Genomic DNA, 26,036 nt, shown 5'->3' with positions numbered 1-26,036 from the left:
TTGCACATGGAGACTTACAAGAGGTAAGGTAAGTCTTAGGAGGGAATGTTCCGTGCAAGGACTTAGTGTTGTTGCATGCTAGAAACAGGGCGCGTGAATCAGCTCCCACTTGTCCCAGATGTGGAACAGCTGGCTAAGGACTGCTTATTGGGGTTCTTATTTGGGACACATGTGCAGGAAATAAAAATCCCTTACTCCCCACCCCCTCTCAAGAAGCACTGGGCGCATGCAACAAGGAAGCGTTTTGGCACAATTGTTTCAAAACTAGCAAACACTTAAAACGTTGTTCTGAAATGTGTACTTTATTTTAAAGATTCAAATCCTGCAACTTCAACTGGACTTTAATGATCTTTCCACCTTTTCACTCACTGCACTCGTCGTGACAAGTGTGTTGCCGTCATCCGGTGAGCAGAGACAAGCCTCAGCCTTCCTCCTAACCTTGGAGCTATGAAAATGAGTGGGGGTCTTTCCAGGGGTTGTACAATGACCTCCCCTGCCAGGCTCCAATGTTGGCTCGAAAGTTGTGGCTCATTTGGGTGCTGCTCATCTCAGGCCTGGGGCATTGCTAGGCACTTAAAAGATTCAAGGCACGGGCCGAAAGCTACAAATTTGCGTAAGCTAATTTATATGCACAGATGCAAATATAGAATTAAATGTCACAGAGGGCAAGCAAATTTGCCCTTCCCGGCAAATCTTTCCAATTAATTTTCACCCCACCCCAGATCACCCCGAATTAGTTCCTCTTCAATTGATTTACCCTCAATTAACTTTGCAACAGATTGTGCTCCGTATCAGCTGAATTACCCATCGACTGCTCCCATTCATTGCCTCCCAAAATAATTTAAGGTTACTTAAATTATAGGGACGCGGGTGGCGCTGTGGGCTAAAGCCTCAGCGCCTAGGGCTTGCCGATCGAAAGGTCGGCGGTTCGAATCCCCGCGGCGGGGTGCGCTCCCGCTGCTCGGTCCCAGCGCCTGCCAACCTAGCAGTTCGAAAGCACCCCCGGGGGCAAGTAGATAAATAGGTACCGCTTACCAGCGGGAAGGTAAACGGCGTTCCGTGTGCGGCTCTGGCTCGCCAGAGCAGCGTTGTCACGCTGGCCACGTGACCCGGAAGTGTCTCCGGACAGCGCTGGCCCCCGGCCAATAAATGTGAGATGGGCGCACAAACCCCAGAGTCTGGCAAGACTGGCCGTTTGGGCAGGGGTACCTTTACCTTTACCTAAATTATTATCCTGCCTAGTCAACCCAGATCAACCTGCCAATTCATTCTCTCCTAAAATCATTCTGGGCCTTTGCTCCCTGCTGTAGCAACACTCCTGGCTCAGGCACTTTTGAGTGCCAAGACCAAGGAAGTGGCCAAACAGCTGATCTCCCTGCTTCCCTTTCCTGTAGGAAAGAGCGACGGAGGCTTCTTCAGTCACGTGACATCATTCATGATTTAGAAAAGAATAAGATATATATACTGGATGCAATGCGTGTTTTGAGACATGGTGGAAAATGCAGGTAACACATACTCTTCCATCTAGGAAAACAGACACTCTTCTAAAACTTTTCAAATAGCCATTCTAGCAGGACTGCTTTCCCCCTCCTTCAAAACAATCAATCAAGAGCAACTCAGGTTAAGGCAATCCAGTGTTAGATCTGTCTAATGATGGGAAAAGATTGCCAGTATACAACTCTAATAATAAAGCTTCAACAGCTGACTGGAGGTCCAAATGACTGCCAACCGATGCCTTCCCTCTTTGTAATGTTTAGCTAAAGATGTCCTCAGGGTTCCTCCACCCAAACAACACTTCGCTGGCTACTGCCCTCTGAGGACAGAAAAATGGTACCAGGATACATGTTGTTTTAACTAAACATTACCAGAGGTGCATGGAAAGGCTGGGAGTAGTCATGCGTGCCTTCTTTTGCAAAGTATGAATCTGAACCTCGTTTATTGCCATTCCTTCATCATCTCCTTCCAATCTACCAGGAATGAAAACTGAGGAAAACAAATGAATCAGGCGGAGGAAGCAAGGAGGAGCTAAGTGGGCAAGGCTCCTCACATCAAATTGAGCTGTTTTGAAACAGAGAAGCCACATGTTTCTCGCTTGCTGGATGACTAACTTCCAAAAATAAAAGTAAGTGGGGGAAAAGACCATATCATGGTAAAAGAGGATGCAAATTTAGACGTTAACACAGTACAGAAGACAAGAGACTGTGTTAAATCAAACCTTCTCTAGATACAGTCGTACCTTGGAAGTTGAACGGAATCAGTTTCAGAAGTCCATTTGACTTCCTAAACCAGGCACCCCCAAACTCGGCACTCCAGATGTTTTGGGACTACAACTCCCACCATCCCTGACCCCTGGTCCTGTTAGCTAGGGATGATGGGAGTTGTAGTCCCAAAACATCTGGAGGGCCGAGTTTGGGGGTGCCTGTCCTAAACATTTGGAAACCAAAGTGCGGCTTCTGATTGGCTGCAGGAAGTTCCTGCAGCCAACTGGAAGCTGCGGAAGCCCCGTCGGACATTCGGGTTCCAAAGAACGTTCGCAAACCGGAACAATCAATTCTGGGTTTGCGGTATTTGGGAGCCAAAACGTCCAAGTACCAAGGCATTTATGATCCAAGGTATGACTGCATTAGCATTTCAGGGTCTGTGTCTATAGGCTTCTCTTTAAAAACACTTCTTCCAAAAAGCAAGGCTTTTGTTTCTCTGTATCTTTCAGTGAGCCAGAGACGGCTCACCCATTGGGCAGTTGGGAACATCTGTCCAAGGGATCAAGTATAGAAGGGCTACTGGGTTGCCAGCTGTCGAGAGGGTGGGATGGAGAAACACAGCGGTTCTCAAAAGAGGGATGGAAAGATGGAAGCAATATGAAAAGTCAGCATGAATCCCAGCAGGGACAGATGGTATCGAAGGATGGAGAACAGAGGATGGAAGGCACTCCTGAGCATACTGGGCCACCCGAAAAGGTTAGCCAATCCCTGTTGTCACCTGGAGAATTCTACAGACCCAGACAGGAGCCTCAGTGCTGATGTTTGGTACCCCGGGCATCTTGTACTCACATGTACTCTGATACTGGCGCGTTGGAGATGGTCTGTGCTGGAGGCTGTAGGCTGGTCTGGCTACCCAGGCTGCTACTGTAGCTACAGAAACTACGAAGTTGCCCCCGGCTGGGGTTGTGGGCAGCAATTCGTCGGGCCTGCGGATTGAAGGGGTCTTCTTCATCTATGTCGTCATAATCCTGGTCCCTAGTCAGAATGAAAAGGGAATAAATTAACACTGGACTGAGGCACCAACCCAACCTCTACTGGCCAATGGCCAAGAAGACATGAGTTGTAGACACTTGTGGACCTTCAGATGTTGCTGGGCTCACACCAGACCCATTCAAACTGGCCAATGGTCAAGAAGACATGAGTTGTGGACACCTGTGGACCTTCAGATGTTGCTGGGCTCACACCAGACCCATTCAGAATGGCCAATGGTCAAGAAGACATAGGTTGCAGTCTAGCAACATCTGGTAATCCCCAAAGGTTCTCTACTCTTGCTTCATCGGGTGGTATCTAGGACGCCTCTGCAGGCTCTTTGACAAGAACCATCAAATCTGCACAGCTCCAACTTGTGGTGAGGGACAGAACAAAGCCCATGATCCTGGTTATACAGTTCCTGGCTTAGAGGCAGCAAGCATACAGAGCGACAGCACCCATGTTGCCACTGCATTCATCTCCATTTAAAATCACCATCTGCAACGAGCAATTCTGTCTCCAGCATACCCATGTGTGCTCCTGGCAGACCCTCTCCCATTTTACCTGCTGGCTAAATGCTTCCAGGCACGCGGCACGGCACAGATGACGGTGGAGAAGGACACGGCAGCCAAGAGGGAGAAAAGAATGAGGTATAGCAAGCCTTCCACCCCATCGTAGCAGATCCCAATCAAGGCATCCAGGTAGTCCTTTAATTTGATGGGAAAGGGAGGGGAAACGTCTCAATTCCTTGTGTGCCAACAGGCCCTAATCCACACAACACTGCCTCCTCCACACCTCCCAGCAAGCCGTGCCTTGCGCTGCTCACCTTGTGTAAGCCCCGGCAGTCCAACATGGCGGTCAGCTGGTGGAGGCTGCCCTCTGATTTGTTCAGTAGCTGCTGTATGCCTAGCAGATCTCTCTGCAGCAAGGGGGGGTGGGGGTTGGTGAGGAGGAGGAGGAAGACATATTTGCGGCAGGATAAGGAGCATGGGTACCGTGAAGCTGCAACATGGCCTAGCAGCCCTATAAAGCTGGATAAACTTCCCAAAATGTAGGGCCAGAAGGGGGAGCCCCAAACTGGTCCCTTCTAACTGTGTGCAAGGCTCCTTTCTACACACATACACCCCTCCATAACAGATGGACCGTGGGTGGGTGAATGGGGCCGGTAGGCACAGCCCCCGCTCTCCTTTTCACGCAACTTATTTGTGTGAGGGGAAATGCTTGAACAGGGCTTGTGTCTTGTGTCAAAAACCATCAGGCTGGAACCCTGGTCTGGAAGGCAACTAGGAAGTTTACCTGGTTCAGAAACAAAACTGCAACCATTAGTTCCTAAATGTATTCCCCTGGTTATGACTTGTTCAAGAGGTGCTGAGCAGTGATCAGGTTGCTCCTAGCTTGACTGATTCTTGCTGCTCTGCAGTTCCTCTGTGTTCTGAAAATGGCTTCCAGCTGTTGCCCAGAGCGCTCGATATGATACGATATCTTTATTGTCATTGTCCCATACAGAACAATGAAATTGAAAAATCTACATAAGACATTCAAAAACTTCTAAAAACTCTGAAACCCCATTTTTAAATACAATATACTATAGAGACTCCTTATACTGCGTTTAAAACCAGAATTGCATTTGGGTAGAAACTGTTTCTCAGGCGGCTAGTCCTGGCCTTTATAACCCTATACCTTCTTCCAGAAGGGAGAAACTGAAAGAGATCATTTCTGGGGTGCGCACTATCCTGCGCTATCTCTGCAGCTTTCTTATGGCACCTGGAAGCATAGATTTGATCTAAGGTGGGAAGAGTGCACCCAATTATTCTCTCTGCAGTCTTTACAACCCTGGACAGCATTGTTTTTTCTCTGGCAGCTCCCAAACCACACACACAGACCATAAGTTAATACACTCTCCACTCGTCTCTTGCCTCAACCTTTTTGCCCTACATTCAACATCTTTTCTGTCGCTTGCCATACCCTCGAGCCTCTCCAGGAGAGAACCTAACAACCTCCATGTTCAATTTGTGTCTCCCCCCCCCTTCCCACATTGCCAGCCTGGTCCTTGCCAAGAACTAATCTCGCACACGGAAAGTACAAATCTGCTTCAGCCCAGTTCTACGCAATATACGTTGACATGGAAGGCTCCACAAAAAGGCCTAGCGCAGCCCTGATTCGTTAAGACAACCCAGCACTGTGCTGTTTACCTTGGCTGTAGGGAAAAGAGGGAGAGCAAACTGCATGAGCCCTTGGATCTGGATCTGCATGGTCGTGAGAGAACGCTGGTAGATGGTCAAGGCCTGCAAAGAGGGAACGTAGTGCAAAATGCATGAGCCAAGCTTTCACACAGAGGGCCACAAGTTCTAAGTCTTCACTGCTTTACAAGTTGACACAACCAGCCTCTTCCAAATCCTGGGAGCCAGTCAGCCCCACTCCTTACATGGCAAAACTTTAGCCTCTCTCTCCCGCCCCCCAACCCGCTGCGAAGCCTGGGTGGTTCGACCTACGGGCTCTTAGAAGCATTTTATGGCTTCTCCTTTTCCTCTTCTCCACGAAGATTACCAGATTTAGAGAAGCCCTAGGGATAAGCTCCACAACAGGGATTGAACTTGTGAGGCAATTCCTAAGTTCAGGCAAGGAAAACTCCTTTTATTGGAGAGGTCTGGCACCCATAAATCTAACTCCCCACTCTGCAAAACTTAGCTTCCGATGTGATGGGAAGTTCATTCATAGAATGAGGGTGCAGCTATCTCTTGCAAAGTTGGAAGGAAGCCCTGTGGGCTCAATGCAGTAAATCTAAAGTTAAGAGCAGCCTCAAACAGCCTCTGCATGGAAACAATCGGCATGGTTACCCCTCTAGATAATTGGTTCCATTGCCAAACTGCTCTTACTGACAAGGAAGTTTCCTTCCAATGTTCAACTACAGTCCACCCTCCTGTAATTTAAGCCTGTTAGATCTTTCCACTACAGGTAGACTGAAGACATACTATCAGGGAGTTCCTATCATCAGGGTACCCACATTTCTTACCTGCTGGAAGGGGTTGGTCAGACTCTGGCTGCAATACAGGTAGTACCGTACAATTTCTGCAAAGAAGAGGGTCCATAGGTCAATGGGACAGTGGCACCCCTATTAGCCCAACCCAACTTGAGCACATCTCCTATCTGGGAATCTGCCTGCTTGGAATGCAACAAACCCTCTTGTGACTCAGATAGCGCCATAAAGAATTGTCTCCCTTTCACAACGCTGACTCTGCATAATACTGCGTCGAAGGGAGGTGCTGCAGGAAAGCCTTGGGTCTGACCAAAGAGCTGCCAAGCCCAGGATACAAAGGAAAACAAGGCCAGGATACACATATTCCTGGTGCCCCACAGCACAGAATCTGCTATGGAGGCATGATTCTGTAATAATTCCAGCTTTAATTATGGGTGACATCATTATTATTATTATTATTATTATTATTATTATTGGGTGCAGGTGGTGCTGTGGTTAAACCACAGAGCCTAGGACTTGCCGATCAAAAGGTCGGCGGTTCGAATCCCCACGACGGGGTGAACTCCCGTTGCTTGGTCCCTGCTCCTGCCAACCTAGGAGTTCAAAAGCACGTCAAAGTGCAAGTAGATAAATAGGTACCGCACCGGCGGGAAGGTAAACGGCGTTTCGGTGCGCTGCTCTGGTTCACCAGAAGTGGCTTAATCATATTGGCCACATGACCCAGAATCTGTATGCCGGCTCCCTCGGCCAATAAAGCGAGATGAGCGCCGCAACCCCAGAGTTGGCCACGACTGGACCTAATTGTCAGGGGTCCCTTTACCTTTACCTATTACTTATTACTGTTTATTAGTTTGTATACTGCTTAATATGCCAAAATGACTTCTAAACAGTTTACAACTATAAAAATCAATGCGTAATTAAAATACACAGCAACAAATCCACTGGGGCATTAACACGCCCTTAATTAAAATATGTAATAAAACAAGCAAATTAAAAAGTGTAACAGTTAAAAAACAGTTATACTGAACATTATGCTAACAAATGTAGTTCCCTGAATGCCTGTCTACCCATTAGTGTGACTGTGTCATTTGCAGGGCATAATTGGCAAAGGGGTGGGGGTGGGGTGTTAACGCTTCTTGCACTGATTTTCCCATGTAAATGCCCCCCATGTGTATTTTTGTCCTAAAAAGGCGGGGGGATTGGAGTGAAGTTGTGCCCACAATTTCTGAAAAACAACAAGTCTTCAGCAAATACAACACAAGAGAGCTTTTGACACAGTGTCCCAGAGCAATACATGGCCTATACAACGTTTTTGTACCACTATGGAACAGACCATCATTCCACCTCTTCTTCATCACTCCAAATTTATGCAAAACATTTAAGCAAAATCCCAACAAAACTTCCAAACACTGCAATCAAAGCTCAGGTTTATTCAAAACTGCCCAAACTGGGTAATTTATTATTTGGATTTTACATGAAAGGAACTTGTTTCAAAATATCCCAACCACCAAGGAGAGAGACAGATGCATTGAGAGTCTTAGAAGAAGTGTTGACAGGCCACAACGTGCTCCCTGGTTCTCGTTTCATGTCCACTTCTGGTTGCAAGGAGACAGATTCTGCATTTATTGTGGGCCAGAGGCAACTGGGGAGGTTTTGACAGCCCTGGCATGTTTTATCAGCTACGAAAATAAAGCTACTATGTCCCTGGAGGTCCAGGGATTGGAGCTTCCTTCCTGAACTAAGCTGAATATTTTAAAAGCTAGACTGGTGACTGGGAGCAGCCGCCGAGACCACAACACCAGTCTGAAAGACCTACACTGGCTCCCAGTACATTTCCGAGCACAATTCAAAGTGTTGGTGCTGACCTTTAAAACCCTAAACGCCCTCGGTCCAGTATATCTGAAGGAGCGTCTCCACCCGCATCGTTCTGCCCGGACACTGAGGTTTAGCGCTGAGGGCCTTCTGGCAGTTCCCTCACTGCGAGAAGCCAAGTTACAGGGAACCAGGCAGAGGGCCTTCTCGGTGGTGGCACTCACCCTGTGGAACGCCCTCCCACCAGATGTCAAAGAGAAAAACAACTACCAGACTTTTAGAAGACATCTGAAGGCAGCCCTGTTTAGGGAAGCTTTTAATGTTTAATACGTTATTGTATTTTAGTATTCTGTTGGAAGCCGCCCAGAGTGGCTGGGGAAACCCAGCCAGATGGGCGGGGTATAAATAATAAATTATTATTATTATGAATATTTTAAAAGCCAAAAGTCTGTTCCAATGCAAGCACAAGTGTGACCTCGGGTGCCCTTTGTTCGAACAGGTTTGGCGGCCTCCCTCGATCCGAGTCTGCAGCTGTACACCCTAAGGATACCCTGTGGACAGCAATGCCTATCTGAGAGCAGAAACAGGTTCAAGCGAGACAAACGGCAATGTTTGTTGCGCTTTACCCAACTTCTGTCCCAATCGAGGCATCGCCCACGCCACCCAAACGGCATAGGAATCTCACCTGCACTGAGGTCGCTTTGCGTCATGTTCATGATGAACTTATCTGGAGCCATGCAGAAGTCACTGGTACCCTATGAGAGACAGAGTTTTAAAAAGGGGGGCACTGTGATGGCTGGAAGTATGACTTGAGGAGGTCATACACCTGGTTGGGTGGGGAGGAAGGGTTGTAGCTCAGTGGAAGAACATCTACACCAGCCTTTCTTGGGTCCCCAGATGTTGCTGAACTACAACTCCCATCACCCCTAGCTAGCAAGGCCAGAGCTCAGGGATGATGGGAGCTGTAGTCCAACAACATCTGAAGACCCACAGGTTGAGAATCACTGATCTACATGATCCAGTTCCTGGAATCTGCAGGGAAGGCCAAGACTCCCTGTCTGAAACCATGCAGGGCTGCTGTCAGTTAGTCTAACTTCCAAGAGATTGTGATCTACTCACACTATAAAAAAAACTGGCTGTGATCTACCGATTGGATTGACCAGATTTTTTGGGGGGAAAGCTTCATCAAAGTTGTTGAGCTTTTTTCCTTTTTGCTTTTTTTGGGGGTAGGGAGGAATCAGGATCCTGCGATCGACCAGGATCAACAGGGGACATTCTGCCATCAACCAGTACATCCTGGTGTAGGGAATGCAATTTTCATTACAGGTATGTGTGTCTAAAAACCACACCTGTAGACAGGGTGGATTTGATTAAAACCACGATTTAAATCACTAGTCAGTAAGACTTGATTTAAATCATTTTTGTTTTTATTTTTACAAAAAGGCTCATTTTTGATGGTATAATCTTAATATTTACAACCAGGTGAAGGTTTCACTTTCGGAATAATAAATTTTCAGAGTAGTTTTTACAGTTATATCAAAAACTACTGATATGGTTATACTATTGGAAACAAATAGACAGATAATTATGAAATTATTGTGCAGGTTTAATAAGTTAACTGTTTATATTTGGATAACTTTTCCACTGTGCTTTTATTGGAAGGAGAAAAATAATCATTTCCCTAATAACAATTTGAACAATTTATTTAACTAAAACAAGAACATTACAGCATATGTATACATGTTTGTTAACTGATGTGGTTGAACATTTTTTTTTAAAAAAAATTTAGACTGAGTTTTAGCACACATGAAAAACTTAAATCCTTATTTCCTGATGAATATCCTTTGGACTATATTGCAACTTAAATAGAAAACTATCTTTAGAAAGATTTTTCCTCCAAAAGCATTTTATTTTAAAAATCCAATTTAAATTTAAAAAATCCAATTTTTTAAAAAAATTATTTTGAAAAATCATTGATTTTTTTTATCCACCCACCCCATAGAACAGGCAACTGCTTTTAAGACTTTAGCACTTTCTACGAAGGTACATTTGATTTCTATATTACCCTTCCAATTCTTCTCTTGTTATCTACAGCATTCATACATATGTGCGAGTGTGTGTGTGTGTGTGCACGCGCAAGTATGAGGTGCTTCTGGTGGCCTCTTAGCCACAAAACCAACCTTTCGGGGTGGTTAATAAGAGCAGATCAACAAAGAGGCTTGTAAAACACCTCCTGCCTCCAGTGCTGGAGAAAAATGGAACTATTTTAGACTTTTTAAATTTAAGGCATTTCCACCTTGCCTTTCGTTCATATTGCACTCAAAAAGCAAATCTGAAACACCAAAAAAAAGGGGGGGGAGCCAGCAGTAGCAGTAACACACCCACACACCCACACACAAATTTAAAAGTAAAAACCAGTTTGTAAATAACAGAAAAGGAACCGGGTACCAGCCTCCCCTGAACCACCAGCAGAAGATATGCTAAACCCAAGTCCTACCTGAACAACACATAATGAGAGCTTTTGAAAGGGGGCTGGCAAACCCATGAGCCTGACAGCAATGACTGCCCTGTGCCAAATCAAAACGGAATCATGCAGACTGAATCTGAGCAGTTGGACAATTTAGGGAAGCTTACTCAAAATCACTTATTGCACTTTAAAAACTGACCCCCTTCGTACTCCCTATCAGGCTGGAAGTGGGAATCCCAGTACATGTTTGTGATAAATGAAAATGGAACTAAGAGCATCTTGGCTGTGAGTCCTGGAAGAGCTGCTCCCTGACTTGCAGGCCTTTCCCCACCTGGCTTGACTGACTCCAGCTACAAAAAAGGGGCCCTGACTGACTCCAGCTACAAAAAACTGAGGCTGCTGAACAGACTCTTGGGCTGGGGTCTTGTTTAAGGGGCTTTTGTTGCTGTTGTGGTTATGAATTCTTTGTATATTTATATTTTAATCTTACGTTTTACATGGCAATTTCTATTTGGTAGTTAGCGTACTTTTTGATGTGTTTTGTTTATTGTTTATGGCTACTCTTACGTTTTTAATGATATGAATCTTTTTATGCTGTCAGCCGCCTCAAGCATCATTTTTAAGTATGGAAAAGCAGGATACAAATAAAAGGATGCTGTTGCTGTTAAGAGGTGTCGTTCCTCTGGAAACAAAATGAAACAAAACTACAAAAAGGACAGCGGTAGGCATAGCGAGAGGACCAAAATGTTTGCCCTGGCTTACCGTATTTTTCGCTCTATAAGACACACATTTTCCCCTCCAAGAATTAAGGGGAAATGTGTGTGCGTCATATGGAGCGAATTCAGGCTCCTTGGCTTCAGCGATAGCAATGCGAAGCCTCTGAAGCACAGTGGGAGTGCTCCCACCATGCTCCGGAGGCTTCTGGTTGCTTTCGCTAAAGCCTGGAGAGCAAGAGGGGTTGGTGTGCACCGACCCCTCTCGCTCTTCAGGCTTCAAGGAGGCTTCAGGTTCCTTTCGCTGAAGGGCAGGTGCCCCTTCAGCTAAGGCACAGCGCAGAGAGGGGGAGATTTCCCCCCTCTTGTTCTCCCCCTCTAAAACAAGGTGCTTCCTATGGTCGGGTGCGTCCTATAGAGCGAAAAATACGGTATATGCATCCAGAAATCAGAAGGCTTCAGCAGCTCACATGCTGGGAAGCTCGGGTTAGGCAGGGTTTCACCAGCCAGAGCTACCAGTTTATCCAGGAAGGGAGCACAAAAACAAAACACAAGCCATCATAAGGCACACAGATATCGTTCCAGCTCTTAATGCAACCTCAGATATAACACAAGGGAGGAGAGAAGAAGTGGGAAGCCACGTCCCAGGTTTTGTGCTTACCACCGCTCCTGAAACATCTGCTGCAAAGGAAGACCAGCTGAGAATGAGTGTGAAAAGCCCACAGCACAGAATCCTGTGGACAAAAGGCAAAACAGTCAGTGGACAGAAGCGGGGCTCGCTGAGAAGGTGTCGAGACAGGAACTCCACCACCACCACTTATGTACACATCGCTTAGCGCAATGAGCGGCTTCTGGTCCTCGCTGCCCGCAGCCTTACAGTGTACCTGTAAAGCAGGTTGCGACTGCACCTATTTTACAGACGCAGAATGGAGGCACAGCAGGGAAGGACTGTGGATGCAGCGCCCAAAATGAGCTTAGGGACAACTATGGAGACTTAACGTGCCGTGTGATGGTTTATATATTCATTCCGGTGATTTATAGCCCAACTCTCCAGTAAAATCAATCCCAGGGCAGGGCCCCAACATGAAACAATACAATACATAATGAAATAAAAATGACCCGAGACAAAATATGAACCCTAACAAACAAGAAAACTATAGATTGCATTAAGGAAGCGTGAGAGCGACAAAATGCCTGCTCCGGTCAACTAACCCAAGTGCAGGAGTCCTGTACTCACACAATAAGCAGACATTTGGAGTGCTTTGCTAGGCCCAGGCAGGCAATAAGGCAGATCACCAAGTCCAGGATGAAGAGCAAGAGGTAGGAGAGCCATCTGCGGAGAGAGGGAGGCTGGATATAGAATCACAGAATTGCAGAGTTGGAAGGGACCCCGTAGATCATGGAGTCCAAACCCCCAGGAATATAGGCAGCTGCCGCATACGGGGATCGAACCTGCAACCTTGGTGTTATCAGCACCACGCTCTCACCAGCTGAGCTATTCAGTTATGATCCGGGCTGGAAAAGGTGAAATGCAAGCAAGACCAGCGATATTAAAAGTGAGGGACTGCAGTACCTCAGAAGCAGCCTTCTCCAAGCTGGAAACTCTCCCACATATTTTGGAATACAACTTTCATCAGGCCCAGCCAGCTTGCACCAAGCCACCCCCCAGCCAAACTCTTTTGACATCCGTTAAGACTGGCTGTGGCATGGAATGGACGTGAGCAACAGCCCAATCCCTCTCTCCCAACCCATTCCCTCCTTTCAGGTATTACTCAACATTTTGCAGGAGAAATCACAGGCAGCTGCGTCACTGTTTTCTTGGGGGGGCCGTTATATTTTTGTGGGATGCCAACACAGCGAATGTGAAATTTCATGGCATAGGCTTTCCTAATTTTTCTGTGTAGTTCCCCCCCCCCCGCTCCCTGACAAATATATTTATGGACACTATATGGCCCTATTCCTCATTATTGTGGCAGTAGGGGGTGAGGGACTTAAAATAATGCAGTTGTGCAACGGCTTCTTTGATTTTTATTGGCATCGTTATGAAGAACCATGTTCTCCACACAGAGAAGCAGGACTTTGACTTTGGGCCGTGCGCACTCTCTCTGGGTGGGTAGGCATCAAAACACAGAAGGGAACACTGTCATGGCTACGTCTGAAATTGAAGCGTGAACTCAGCCCTGCAAATGACTGAAAAGAAAGGTGACAACTGTCCTTTCCGCATACTTGAAAAGCGTATTTCCTTGTTGAGGCTAGGGCTTTTCAGTGTCCAAGTCAGAAGATGGGCCAAGACAGCTTCCCTGCAGAAGAAGTCTAGGACTGAGAGATTTTGACAGCAGCTTCATTCTATCAGCCTCAGGGCCCAGTGCAGCATATTTCCTTACAGGGATCAACAAGGACAGGTTGGATCTCCTACCCTTTCTCCCTTTTTAAAGTTTATTTTTAACCCTTTGCTTACAAGGTGGTTTTCTTTTCAAGAGGTAAATGAAATCTGCAGCTACATATAAAAATTAGCATATCATATGCAGCTTTTTACCTGAGATCCAGCTCCGAGGGCCTTCTGGCGGTTCCCTCATTGCAAGAAGTGAGGTTACAGGGAACCAGGCAGAGGGCCTTCTCGGTAGTGGCACCCGCCCTGTGGAACGCCCTCCCATCATATGTCAAGGAAATAAGCAGCTATCCTATTTTTAAAAGACATCTGAAGGCAGGGAAATTTTAAATATTTAATGCTGTATTGGTTTTAACACTCAATTGGGAGCCACCCAGAGTGGCTGGGGAAACTCAGCCAGATTGGCGGGGTATAAATAAATTATTATTACCATTACTATTACTATTATTATCATCATCATCATCATCATTTGCATCATGGCCCCATGCCCTGGATCTAGCAAACATCCCTGGAGACCAGACAAATGCTTCTAGGACAACCAGAAGCAGGGCCTGAAAAACTCTAGTCTTCTGACAAAAGCCATTTCTGAGTTGCTGTCCGTGATATTCCAGCTTCAGTTCCCAGCCCCCTCGGCGGTTCTGAGAATCGTTGCAATTTCCAGCCCACACGGTTGTGAAGATGTGCTTGTGCGTGCGTGGGGAAACGCATGGAGAAATCTCAGAAGCTGTTGAGTGGGGCAGGGTGTGCTGAGCACTCAAGGGGCAAGAGGGCTTCAGCACCTTGAACGGTTCTTTGCCCTTCTCCGAAAAGGAAAGTGAAAGGATGCAGATTTGCTTCATTTGAATAATTTATTCGGGTTGCAGAATTCACTATTCTCTGGCAGGGATTTTTTTAAAAAAATGTTGTTGGCATCTGTCTGTCTTGAGAGAGAGTGTCCCTCCAGGGATGAAGTCAAACTGCGTAGGGACCTCTCCAGGGTGGAAGCCTGGGCAAATGTATATGGAGGTCTTGAGCTGCCCAGACATGACCCCCTTCTCAGCCTCACTGATGTGGTCCGAAGGAAATCAGAGCAATACATTTGGTATCAGCTTGGCTGCAGGAGTTGCCGGAAGGAGGCGGACAAGGCACCATCAAACTGTCTTAAGGACTCCACGCCGGATTTGCGTAGGGTTTACTCCTTAGCCCTTTCTTCTCTCAAAGATGTCCCACAAGGGTGCAGGTTTAAATATATGTACAGTGGTACCTCGGGTTACAGACGCTTCAGGTTACAGACTCCGCTAACCCAGAAATAGTACCTCGGGTTAAGAACTTTGCTTCAGGATGAGAACAGAAATCATGCTCCGATGGCACGGCAGCAGCAGGAGGCCCCATTAGCCCAAAGTGGTGCTTCAGGTTAAGAACAGTTTCAGGTTAAGAACAGACCTCCAGAACAAATTAAGTTCTTAAGCCGAGGTACCACTGTGTGCACAAAGAATATACAGTGGTACCTCGAGATGCAAACGGGATCCGTTCTGGAGCCCCGTTTGCATCCTGAATGGAGCGTAAGACGCGGCAGCGGGTCTGCGCGGGTTGTGTTTTGCTGCTTCCGCGCATGACGTCATTTTGAGCATCTGCGCAGGTGCGAGTGGCGAAACCCGGAAGTAATGCACTCTGTTACTTCCGGGCTGCCACGGAGCGCAACCCGAAAGCGCTCAACCCGAAGCACATCCAGCCCGAGGTATGACTGTACACGCAGGTTTTGCTATAGCCACTAGCTAGATTTGGTGATATTTCTAGCTCCCTAATGCAAGATGCTCTGAAGGGAGGGATGCCACTGCAACACGCTGCAGCTTGTACAGTGCTGTACGTGTATGTGCGCGCATGCAGCAGTGCCATGCAGCAGCTTCTCTCCCCAGCCTTCCAGGGCAAACAAATAAGTTCTCTTCTCGCTGGCAAAAGATGGGCTTTTGATCTCTCCTACCCTGCGTATGCTGCTCTGCTCTGTCTTTATTCACAGCCAGTGGCTTTTTGCCTCATTAACACTACAGAGGAGAGAAGGAGGAGCGAGATCAGTGGGTTATTCCTCTGTTTTAATCACTGCCTGGAGTCAGGAGAGACCCAATTAAAATTCCTCTGCTCTGGTCAGGAGCTGGGCACAAGCTAGTAGCTTGGGGTCCACTGTCACAGCTCTCAAGGCGGATGCTAAATTTGGAAAGCGGGAACCGTCGGCGGGGAACTCCAGCCTCATTTGTGGCCTCTGCAGCCATGCTGTTTAACACTTGCTGCCTCCAGAAGGTATCTTACAATAAGAAGGCACAAACTATAAACCGGAGGGGTTAAGTCACCGAAAACATAGAACTTCTGTGCTGAATTCAATGTACATTAAAAGCTGGCCACACAGTAAAGCAGGTGTTTAGAATTTCCGCCCCACGGTCGGTTTGATTATAAGATCCTTCTGACAACACAGGATGGGAAGTTAGCAGGGGAGAGGCCTTGACTAAGTGGGGAAACACATGTTTTACATGCAAATGGAATCAGGTTCGAACCCTGGTGTTGCCCATTAAAAGGATCAGAGGAGCAGCTGATGAGGAATAACTGAGACCCTAAAGTGTGCAGTGGGCTGGTGGTGGGGAACCTCTTCCAGCTAGAGGATTGAACGTCATGGAACTGTAGAGCTGGAAGAGACCCTGAGGATCATCTGGTTCAAGCCCACGCAATGCAGGAATAAGCAACTGCCCCATAAGGGGATCGAACCTGCAACCTTGGCGTTATCAGCACCGTGCTCTAGCAAACTGAGCTATCCTTCTGGGCAGCCACATGCCAGTGGTGGGAGGGGCTGGAGGCAAAGGTGAGGAGGGCAATTAATGCAAATGTTACCTCTGTGCAGTGGGCTAATTTCTACGCACATTCATTCATCCTCCTGGGTGCTTAAGAGACTGCTACCAATTTGTGCGAGGCATTCAAGCGCATACTGGAACATAAGGTTTGCACAGATAAATTGGACTGGAGAACTGTCACCCTAGCACATCAAATCTACTTTATATTTTTAAAAAAGGCAACAGGGTTTGTAGTTTGCAAAGTGACGGGGCGATACAGTGAGAAATGTGGGGGAAAACAAATGATTAAACGGGAAGAGAAGCGCAAGCACTCTGCAAGCAAACCAGAATGAACCAGAATGAACGTTCATAGTCATATAGCTCTCTATAGTTCACAAACTGAGAGTGAACGCTGAATAAAGGAGTTATTTGGAGGAGCCCGCTCTCTTCCATCTAGGCAAGCAAAAAAGTATTATGGGGGTTCAAGGACACTTTCCAGCCAGGCAAAAACTCCCAAGGAAGATGTGAAGGAGATAATGCAGGGTGTGTGTGACCTGGGCAGGAGTCCTGAAATTCTCTACGCCTGCCATAAGAGAGCTGCTGCCAGCAGACAAGAGTGTGCTAGACCAGGGGTCAGCAACCTTTTTCAGCTGTGGGCCGGTCCACCATCCCTCAGACCATGTGGTGGGCCAGACGACATTTTCGAAAAAAAATATGAATGAATTCCTATGCCCCACAAATAACCCAGAGATGCATTTTAAATAAAAGGACACATTCTACTCATGTAAAAACAATCTGATTCCCGGACCGTCCGCGGGCCGGATTGAGAAGGCGATTGGGCCACATCTGGCCCCCGGGCCGTAGGTTGCCTACCCCTGTGCTAGACAGACAAACACTCTGACCTGGTAAAAAGCAGCTTCCTGTGTTTGGAAAAACATCTGCCAGCATTGCAGAACTACCAAGTGACCGCTTCCCTCTGCCGCCACGTGTGACATGTATGTATTTGCCTTTATCAGCCTTTATGCAGGCGGAAATGGCACACATGGTCAAGAGAGCCTTGCCACTTCTGATCTCTTGAATGCACATTCTCCTTAGGAAGGTCGCTTTCAGCGTTTATTAAGGCCAGAGAGCTTTCCCCAGTTCATGAATACTCTGCACATTTTTCTTCTTCTTTTAAACATACAAAATAGGAAGGTTTGCAACTGCCAAACAGCAGACGTGGCAACAAGGTTCCCACAGTATTTTGTTCAATATTTAAGGTTGTTGTGCACTTGGATGAACTCCTAGGCAAATGGCATGTGGGCAACTGACCCGTGAAAATGGAAAACCATTCATGTGGACTGCACAAACCCATGCCAGCTCTCTGCTGATACCTGCGCAGCACTGTAGTAGCGCAGCTCCCCTAAGCACCTGGGCTACCATCAGGACTGCCTAAACAGATCCCCGGAAGAGAAAGCCGTCTAGACGTATCTACCAACAGCCCAGCCATCTAGTAAACCTTTTATACAAATGTAGTTTTCAGGGACGCTGGGACGCGGGTGGCGCTGTGGGCTAAAGCCTCAGCGCCTAGGGCTTGCCGATCGAAAGGTCGGCGGTTCGAATCCCCGCGGCGGGGTGCGCTCCCGCTGCTCGGTCCCAGCGCCTGCCCACCTAGCAGTTCGAAAGCACCCCCGGGGGCAAGTAGATAAATAGGTACCGCTTACCAGCGGGAAGGTAAACGGCGTTCCGTGTGCGGCTCTGGCTCGCCAGAGCAGCGTTGTCACGCTGGCCACGTGACCCGGAAGTGTCTTCGGACAGCGCTGGCCCCCGGCCAATAGATGTGAGATGGGCGCACAAACCCCAGAGTCTGTCAAGACTGGCCCGTTCGGGCAGGGGTACCTTTACCTTTACCTAGTTTTCAGGAAGCTTAAAAAGCCTGCTCGTATTTCCCCTTCACATTAAGCCATGCCTCTTTTAATTAGCAAGCCCTTTTAGTTACGTCAGTCTTTTACTAAGCAAGCATCATTCTAGACATTCTGATGGCCTTTCAGATAAACAAAGCTGCGCGACTGCCAGTCATTCAAGCCCGAATCAAAGACCTTGGATTTGGCGGCCACAACCTGCTGCTGCACCACATGACCGGCTCAGAAGACCACTCATTCAACAGACTCTTCCCCTCACTAACAATTCATAGAGTCACAGAACTGGAAGGGACCCTGAGGATCATTTGGTCCAACCCCCTGCAATGCAGGAATATGCAGTTGTCCTATACAAGGATTGGGACGTGGGTGGCGCTGTGGGTTAAACCACAGAGCCTAGGACTTGCAGATTAGAAGGTTGGCGGTTCGAATCCCCGTAACGGGGTGAGCTCCCGTTGCTCAGTCCCTGCTCCTGCCAACCTAGCAGTTTGAAAGCACTTCAAAGTGCAAGTAGATAAATAGGTAGCGCTCCGGCGGGAAAGTAAAAGGCATTTCCATGCGCTGCTCTGGTTCGCCTGAAGCGGCTTAGCCATGCTGGCCACATGACCCGGAAGCTGTACGCCGGCTCCCTCGGCCAATAAAGCAAGATGAGCGCTGCAACCCCAGAGTTGGTCACAACTGGACCTAATGGTCAGGGGTCCCTTTACCTTTATACAGGGATCGAACCTGCAACCTTGCCATTATCAGCACCACGCTCCAACCAACTCACCTATCCAGGCATTCAAGCTCTACCCAAACCCCAAGTGCACAGAGACATTCAAACTTGTGCAACAGCCGCATGAGCATTTTTGAATCCAGAGATCTTTCTGATGCCTGCCTTCTCCCTCAACTGTAGAGGCATACTCAGTTTCTACCTTGCAATCGTACTGACACAACTTACCCTTACATCTGAGTACAATAGAATTCCCTCCCCCCCAAAAAAAGTGGAGCTTATTTTCCCCAAGCGCCACAGGCTCCTTTACCCAGAGCCCATGCAAGAAGGTGCCATCTGCCTTTATGCAATGCTAACGTTTCCTCCTGAGCAGAAATGTCACAAGTGCCAGCATCATGACGGGCTGCTAGGTTTGCCTCTTAAGAAGAAACACCTTCCGTTTAAAGGGTACCGCTAAGCGCTGAGAAGGATACATAACTCAAAACATATTTGCTTTGGCAAAACCCTGGAGGCAGTGAGAGGAGGGGGCGGCGGCAAAGTTTGACTGAGAACAAGGTTAGGACAGTGCGCTCGCAAGACCCACAGTTGCTCAACGCCACAGATATTCTCCTGGTGCCCTCACTGCCTTAACAAATGCCCCGAGGGTTCGCACAACAGGAACGATGTCCTCGAGTTGAGCCATCATCCTCACCCTTCGACTAACATGTGGGCATCCCATTCAGACATAATCCTGCTTCCATTTATTCTGCCCAAAAGGACCATTGAAGGATGGGGACAGTAACTCACGACTCTTCCTCCCCATTTTATGGCTGTACAGAAGTGGCTCACCTGGTGGGAGTGGAGATGTAATGCTAGCTTCCCAACAGTGGAGGCGCTGCTGACACTGAGTGGGAGAATGAGAGGTGAGGTGGCAGGGAGATTGCATCAGTGGGAGTTGCTGGATAGGCTCTGCCTGTGTGCCCACACCATGCTGACCTCAGCCATGACCCTGCAGCTGGAAAGCTAGTGTTGCAGCTCTTTCCCTATTGTGAGACTGACTTCTGCTGCTGAAATAATCACAGTCTTTCAATTCTGTATTCAGCATTACCAGTGCGGATTAAGACTGTTGCTACGATGCACTGATGTGATGAAAACGTTATAGCGCTTTGAGCAAATCACCTGCTCATGGTGCAAAGTGAGTGATCCCAAAAAGTGGCCTTATTTACTGCCCCATGCCCCTGCTATTACAGAATGGCTGAGTGGATTGCAGCCCCTTTCTCTTGTCCATGTTCCTCCTGTTATCTTCCCAACCACTTTCCTACAAGGCACCACCAAGAACAGGGAACCTACAAATATGATTGGATTGCAACTCCTACCATGGCCACCAGCCACGTTGTCTGCGGCTGCTGGGAATTGGAGTCCAACAATTTTTGGAAGGCCCCCCACCCCATCCTAGGGGAGGGATTCCAAAGTGGAGGAGAGAGATGAACAAGGGGATTCCCACCTCCTGACTCCGTGATGATGTAACAGTTTCCATAAGTCTAAGATTAAACACCCCTCCATTGTCTTACAGGAAGCAGGTGGTGCTGTGGTCTAAACCACTGAGCCTAGGGCTTGGCGATCAGAAGGTCGGCAGTTCGAATCCCCATGACGGGGTGAGCTCCTGTTGTTCGGTCCCAGCTCCTGCAAGTAGATAAATAGGTACCGCTCCGGCGGGAAGGTAAACGGCGTTTCCGTGTGCTGCTCTGGTTCACCAGAAGGGGCTTAGTCATGCTGGCCACATGACCCAGAAGCTGTCTGCAGACAAACGCCGGCTCCCTCGGCCTAAAGAGCGAGATGAGCGCTGCAACCCCAGAGTCGTCCGCGACTGGACCTAACAGTCAGGGGTCCCTTTACCTTTGTCTTTGAGATGCTCTGCTTTTGACAGGAAATGCAAGGCTGCATAGCAACCTCCATGAAGTCTCCCAATGGGCCATGCACCCCGCCCTCCGCAATATCCCCTCTCAACTTACCTGTAATATTCCACGTAACCAACTTCACCAGCGACTTGAGACAGGTCTACAGTGACGTCGTTCCAGACAGGGATCCCCGAGAGCTGCAGCACAATATTGCCAGCCATCTGCTGCAGGAACTTGAGCGTCTGCACGTAGTCGCCTCGGGTGGCAAAGATCTCGTTCAGCCGCGCCAGGTGCTGCTCCAGAGCCACCTTCATCTGCACAGAGGTGTTTGAGACCTGGGAAAAGACAGCAGACAGACCATTCAGAACCAGAGAGCTGGTTTCTTTCTGAACCAGTCATGTTTTCTATGGGTAGAAGGGACGGCCAAGAACAGCTCAAAGTCAAAGAGTTTCCTTCAGCTTCCATCACGTGCACAAACAGACTTTGACCAAATCTCTTCAAATACACTCAAGGAAAAGATCCGCTGAAACTAGAATAATCACCAACACCTCGGTTTCTATAGCCCAAATCCCGAAAGCAGATTGGTGAAATTACATATGCATGCACTAGAAGAACAGACCCAAAAAACTCTACCCTAATAATGGAACTGTAGAGTTGGCAAGGGGTTGGCAAGGTTTACTTCACCTGGGCTGGTTCACTCCAGTGGAGATCCCTCCATGGGCTGGATCGTGTGTGTGTGTGTGTGTGTGTGAGCGTGCACGGATGCAATTTCTGGTGTCTGTGTCTGTGCAGATGCGATTTCCAGTGTCTGCATCTGTGCAAACGCATTTTCAGCGTCTGAGCATGCGCAGACCCAATTTCAGGCACCACAGAAGCGAGTCCCTATGTTGCACTGTGCCGGTTTAGCACAATGTGTGGGGACTTGCAGAGAGGGCGGCTCGGTTAGGGGGCGGCTTGTGGGCTGGTTAAACAACCCCCGTGGTCCGCTTGTGGCCTATGGGCCTTCGTTTGCCTACCCCTGATCTACTCCAACCCCCTGGAATGCAGGAATCTTTTACCCAATGTGGGAACCCTGAGATTATGCTCCAGCGACTGAGCTATCCCAGTTACAGATAGGTAGCCGTGTTGGTCTGCCATAGTCAAAATAAAAAATTCCTTCCAGTAGCACCTTAAAGACAAACTAAGTTAGTTCTTGGTATGAGCTTTCGTGTGCATGCACACTTCTTCTATCCCAGTTTAACCACTTGAATGGCCTCCATTACGTGAGCAACGAAGATGGCTAAAGTCTGCTCCAAATAATCTCCCTGTTTACTGGTGTTGCACTGGCACCCACAAAAAGGAACTCTTTTCCAATACAAAAGCTGCTATGGAATCTATCTAAAGGCCTCCTTCTGGCCACACAGAAGTCAAAGCAGCAAGAAGGCAAGGACAAAGCTCTACACAGCAGAGCATCCTCCCTTCAAAATATTCTGCGAAGTCAGAAAATCCATAATTGACATTTCCATAGTAGATTTTAAAAGTGAGTAACCCACCTGGAGTCATTAGGGTGAAAGGTTGGTACATATTGCTATTATTATTAGGCATAAACAGGAGCTTGGCACGCTAAAACGATCAGGCGCTCCAAGAACCAGTGAAAGTAAGCTAACTACAGGGCATGGATATATATTGAAACTGAGGGCATCATTTGAATACATTGTGTTCACTGCCTAGTACTTAAATATCGCTAGGCTTTTTGGATTACCACCACCACCACTCAGAAACAGAAAACCCAGTGCGTGTATATGTGAAGTAAACCCAGGAGAAACACAAATTAAACCAAGATGCTAGGAGTACCATTAGTCCCCTAGATGGAGAGGGAGGTTTCATGTTCAAACCGGTCACCTTTTGGTAGTAGTTTGCTGTTGTTGTCATTTTGCAGTTGGGAGTTTCCATCTCAGGTCTTAAGCACTGCTGCTGCCTTTTTTCAGCTGTGGCTTTCTGCCAGGAATTCCTGAAGAAGTCATGAGAAGCATGGACCCAACAGACTCCCAGGTGATACGCTACTGGTTCTCCCTGGGCACGGTGCCATCTGAATTGCCCTAGAGCTGTGTTCTCAACAGCACCAGAATCAGAGGCGTGCGGCAACATTTTTGGCAGGGGAAGAGTTAGGGATAGAGAGGGGCCAGCTTGCGATGGCTACTGGAAGGGGAGGGGGATGCCATGCTTGTGAGCATCACGCCGGCCCCCCCCCCTAAGCCGGGCAGAAGCTTCCGGGGCTTTGGGAAAGAGGCACCAGGCTTTAATACTCTTAATTTACTACCACCAGCAGCTTAAACTATAGCCCCCACCCACCAACCCTGTGCTTTCAGCACTGGACTCTCCAGTCTTCTGTGATTCTGGGGTCCAACAGATCTCAAGTTCTGCCTTTTCTAGACACTGGGTTTCCAAAGGTTATCAGGAAAAAGCTATGATCTGCACCCAACACTGACCAAGGGGAGTAGAACCGCTTTGTGCTTCCCAACCCTGTCTCAATTTCTGAAACAAAATTGTCTCCATTTTCGCCTCTGGGAAACGCAGAAAGTAGGGTCAGGCTGTGAATTCTGACAGCAGAGAGCACATGCTCTCCTCCGGATTAAAACGGAGATAGATGAAGGAGGCTTTAACACAATGTTTGGCTTGTTTGCACCAGCCTCTGTGCTCTCCCTAGGAAGAGACATTGTTGTTCTCAGACAGCTGCTCTCAATCTCAGGCATTCCAGATAGTTCATGAGGACCAGAGCGCTTGCATTAGATGAAAAGGGGGTGGGGTGGGGGGAAGAATAATAATATCGGCTCAACCCAACAGATTTCTTACCAGCGAATCAATCTCCGAAAGAGTGCGATTAGCATTATTTAGGGCGTAGATCAGTTGATAAACCCCATCGTTGGTTTCGCTGTTGCCATAGAAACCAATGCCAACAGCAGCACTGGGAATGAAAGAAACACAGAAATATGGGTTAGAAGAGGAGAGAATAAAAATCAGTGTTATTTAAGGTAAGGGCTGAAACAAAGGCCTCACTGAGGCCAACCCATCACTTTAAGATACCACTCTCAATTCCCCACAAACAGAGAAGTTACACCTCCCCTTGAATATACAAAGCACATAATTGGTTTTGTCTGGCAGGGAGATGGAGGATAGCCCATCTTCCAATTTCCATAAGGTGTCAAAAACACTTTCCCTGACAGAGCCACTTGTCAATCACGAAACTGAAAATATGGCCCTTGCCAAACAGTCCTTTGTGCCTCTAAGCCCCTCAGCTGGACTATCAACATTGCTGCATTACACATGAGGAGACCAAGTGCATGTTTGTAAGCAGCTGTGATAGGACAGGCTTGAATTGAAACATTTTCTTTCTTTTAGAAGCACCGTTCTGCTTTTAGCTTTGTCCTCCGGTCCTTTTATTCTGAATCAACTTCATGTTGGAGTTTGGGGTGCATTTCTGCCAGACTCAAAGGTAAGTTCCCCCTCAGGCACCCAGATCAACTTGAGTCATGGTGTGTGTGTGTGTGTGTGTGTGTGTGTGTGTGTGTGGTGACAGAGAAATCAAACTACGCTGGTATCTGGGGAGAGACAAAAGAATATAAGAGTCTGCTGGATCATACCAATGACCCATCTAGTCCAGCATTCTGTTCTCACAGTGGCCAGCCAGATGCCTGCAGGAAATCTACAAACAGGATTTGAGCAAAAGAGAACCCTCCCCCTGCTGTGGTTTCCAGCAATGCATATTCAGAACCATTACTGTCTCCAGCTGTGGAGGCAGAGTGGCAGTCCTCTATAGTCCTCTCCTCCATGAAGTTGTCTAATCCTCTCTTTTTTTTTTTTGTTTCCAGGTGCCATAAGAAAGCTGCAAAGGTAGTGCAGGATAGTGTGCACCCCGGAAATGATCTCTTTCAGCTTCTGCCTTCTGGAAGAAGGTACAGGGTTACAAAGACTAGGACTAGCCGCCTGAGAAACAGTTTCTATCCAAATGAGATTCTGGTTTTAAACGCAGTGTAAGGTAGTCTTTGTGGGAGTACAGTGGTACCTCGGGTTACATACGCTTCAGGTTACAGACTCCGCTAACCCAGAAATAGTACCTTGGGTTAAGAACTTTGCTTGAGGATGAGAACAGAAATCGTGCTACGGCGGAGCGGCAGCAGCGGGATGCCCCATTAGCTAAAGTGGTGCTTCAGGTTAAGAACAGTTTCAGGTTAAGAACGGACCTCCAGAACGAATTAAGTACTTAACCTGAGGTACAACTGTATATTGTATTCACTTATGGGGTATCAGAGTTTTTAGGGGCTGACCAGGCTGGGATAGCAGGCTTGTGGGTTTTTGAATGTCTGATGTAGATTTTTTCAATTTCGTTGTTCTGTATGGGACAATGACAATAAAGATTATTGTATTGTATTGTATTGTATTGTATTGTATTGTATTGTATTGTATTGTATTGTATTGTATCATATCGTATCGTATTGCATTGTCTCATAAAGCAGTCCGGGAGGCAGGCAAGATAAATGCTCTCTTTGATTCCCATTCCAATTATTTGCTTTGCACCCCTGGAAAGCCTTCTCATCTAGGAGTCAAGGGGAATGGCCTACCTAGACTGACAGCAGTGGAAGGGAGGGAGTGAAAGTTCTCCCCCCCCAACAGACTTAAAGTGGCTTCATAAGATATTCACCAGGATAGTCAATCTGCCCAAAGAGGAAATGCAGAAACCCCTCCAAACTCAGAACTGCAACTGTATAATGGGTGTGATTTGTAAGAACTAGGAAACACCTGGAGTAGGTTTGTTATAGGAATCCTAAGGTCCTGTGTATATATATAAAATAAACATTCATAAATGCACAAGGCAAACACACACATAAGTATATAAACCACGTGTCTGAAATAGTACAGGAGAACAATCCTAAAGCCATTTTGACTCTTCCAGTAACCTCAAATATTCTCCCCTTTGCTCACAAATCCTGTCTAAGGGTGAGCCTGTGACCTGGATTCAGGAACTAAGTATTTACAATCACAAAATATTCGCCAGGCTGCCCAGGTAGAACAATGATTGATCATTATCAGGTATCCTGACAGACAGGTTTTCTGCTGTAGACCACGCCCCTGTGGTGTATTTCTGTGGTAGACTGCCCCCGTGACATATTTCTGCTGGGGACCACCTCT

The 26,036-nt window shown here is 47.5% G+C and overlaps 1 protein-coding gene across 2 annotated transcripts in view; it reads right to left on the bottom strand.

Annotated features, from left to right (window-relative positions):
* The window catches only part of TTYH2 (tweety family member 2), an 82,475-nt gene that overhangs the window by 10,012 nt on the left and 46,427 nt on the right, over positions 1-26,036 (bottom strand). For both annotated transcript variants that reach the window (XM_082212570.1, XM_082212571.1), the window contains exons 3-12: positions 23,703-23,814; positions 20,985-21,205; positions 12,437-12,532; positions 11,861-11,933; positions 8,705-8,774; positions 6,244-6,299; positions 5,423-5,515; positions 4,057-4,149; positions 3,795-3,937; positions 3,051-3,236 (exon numbers count right to left, since the gene is read on the bottom strand). In XM_082212570.1, the coding sequence (XP_082068696.1) occupies positions 3,051-3,236; positions 3,795-3,937; positions 4,057-4,149; positions 5,423-5,515; positions 6,244-6,299; positions 8,705-8,774; positions 11,861-11,933; positions 12,437-12,532; positions 20,985-21,205; positions 23,703-23,814 (1,143 nt within the window). The remainder of the gene's footprint in view (positions 1-3,050; positions 3,237-3,794; positions 3,938-4,056; positions 4,150-5,422; positions 5,516-6,243; positions 6,300-8,704; positions 8,775-11,860; positions 11,934-12,436; positions 12,533-20,984; positions 21,206-23,702; positions 23,815-26,036) is intronic.

Source organism: Podarcis vaucheri (assembly GCF_965113315.1).
Source record: "Podarcis vaucheri genome assembly, chromosome: 2".
Classification (NCBI taxonomy): domain Eukaryota; kingdom Metazoa; phylum Chordata; class Lepidosauria; order Squamata; family Lacertidae; genus Podarcis; species Podarcis vaucheri.
This window is presented reverse-complemented; position numbering and strand designations above follow the sequence as displayed.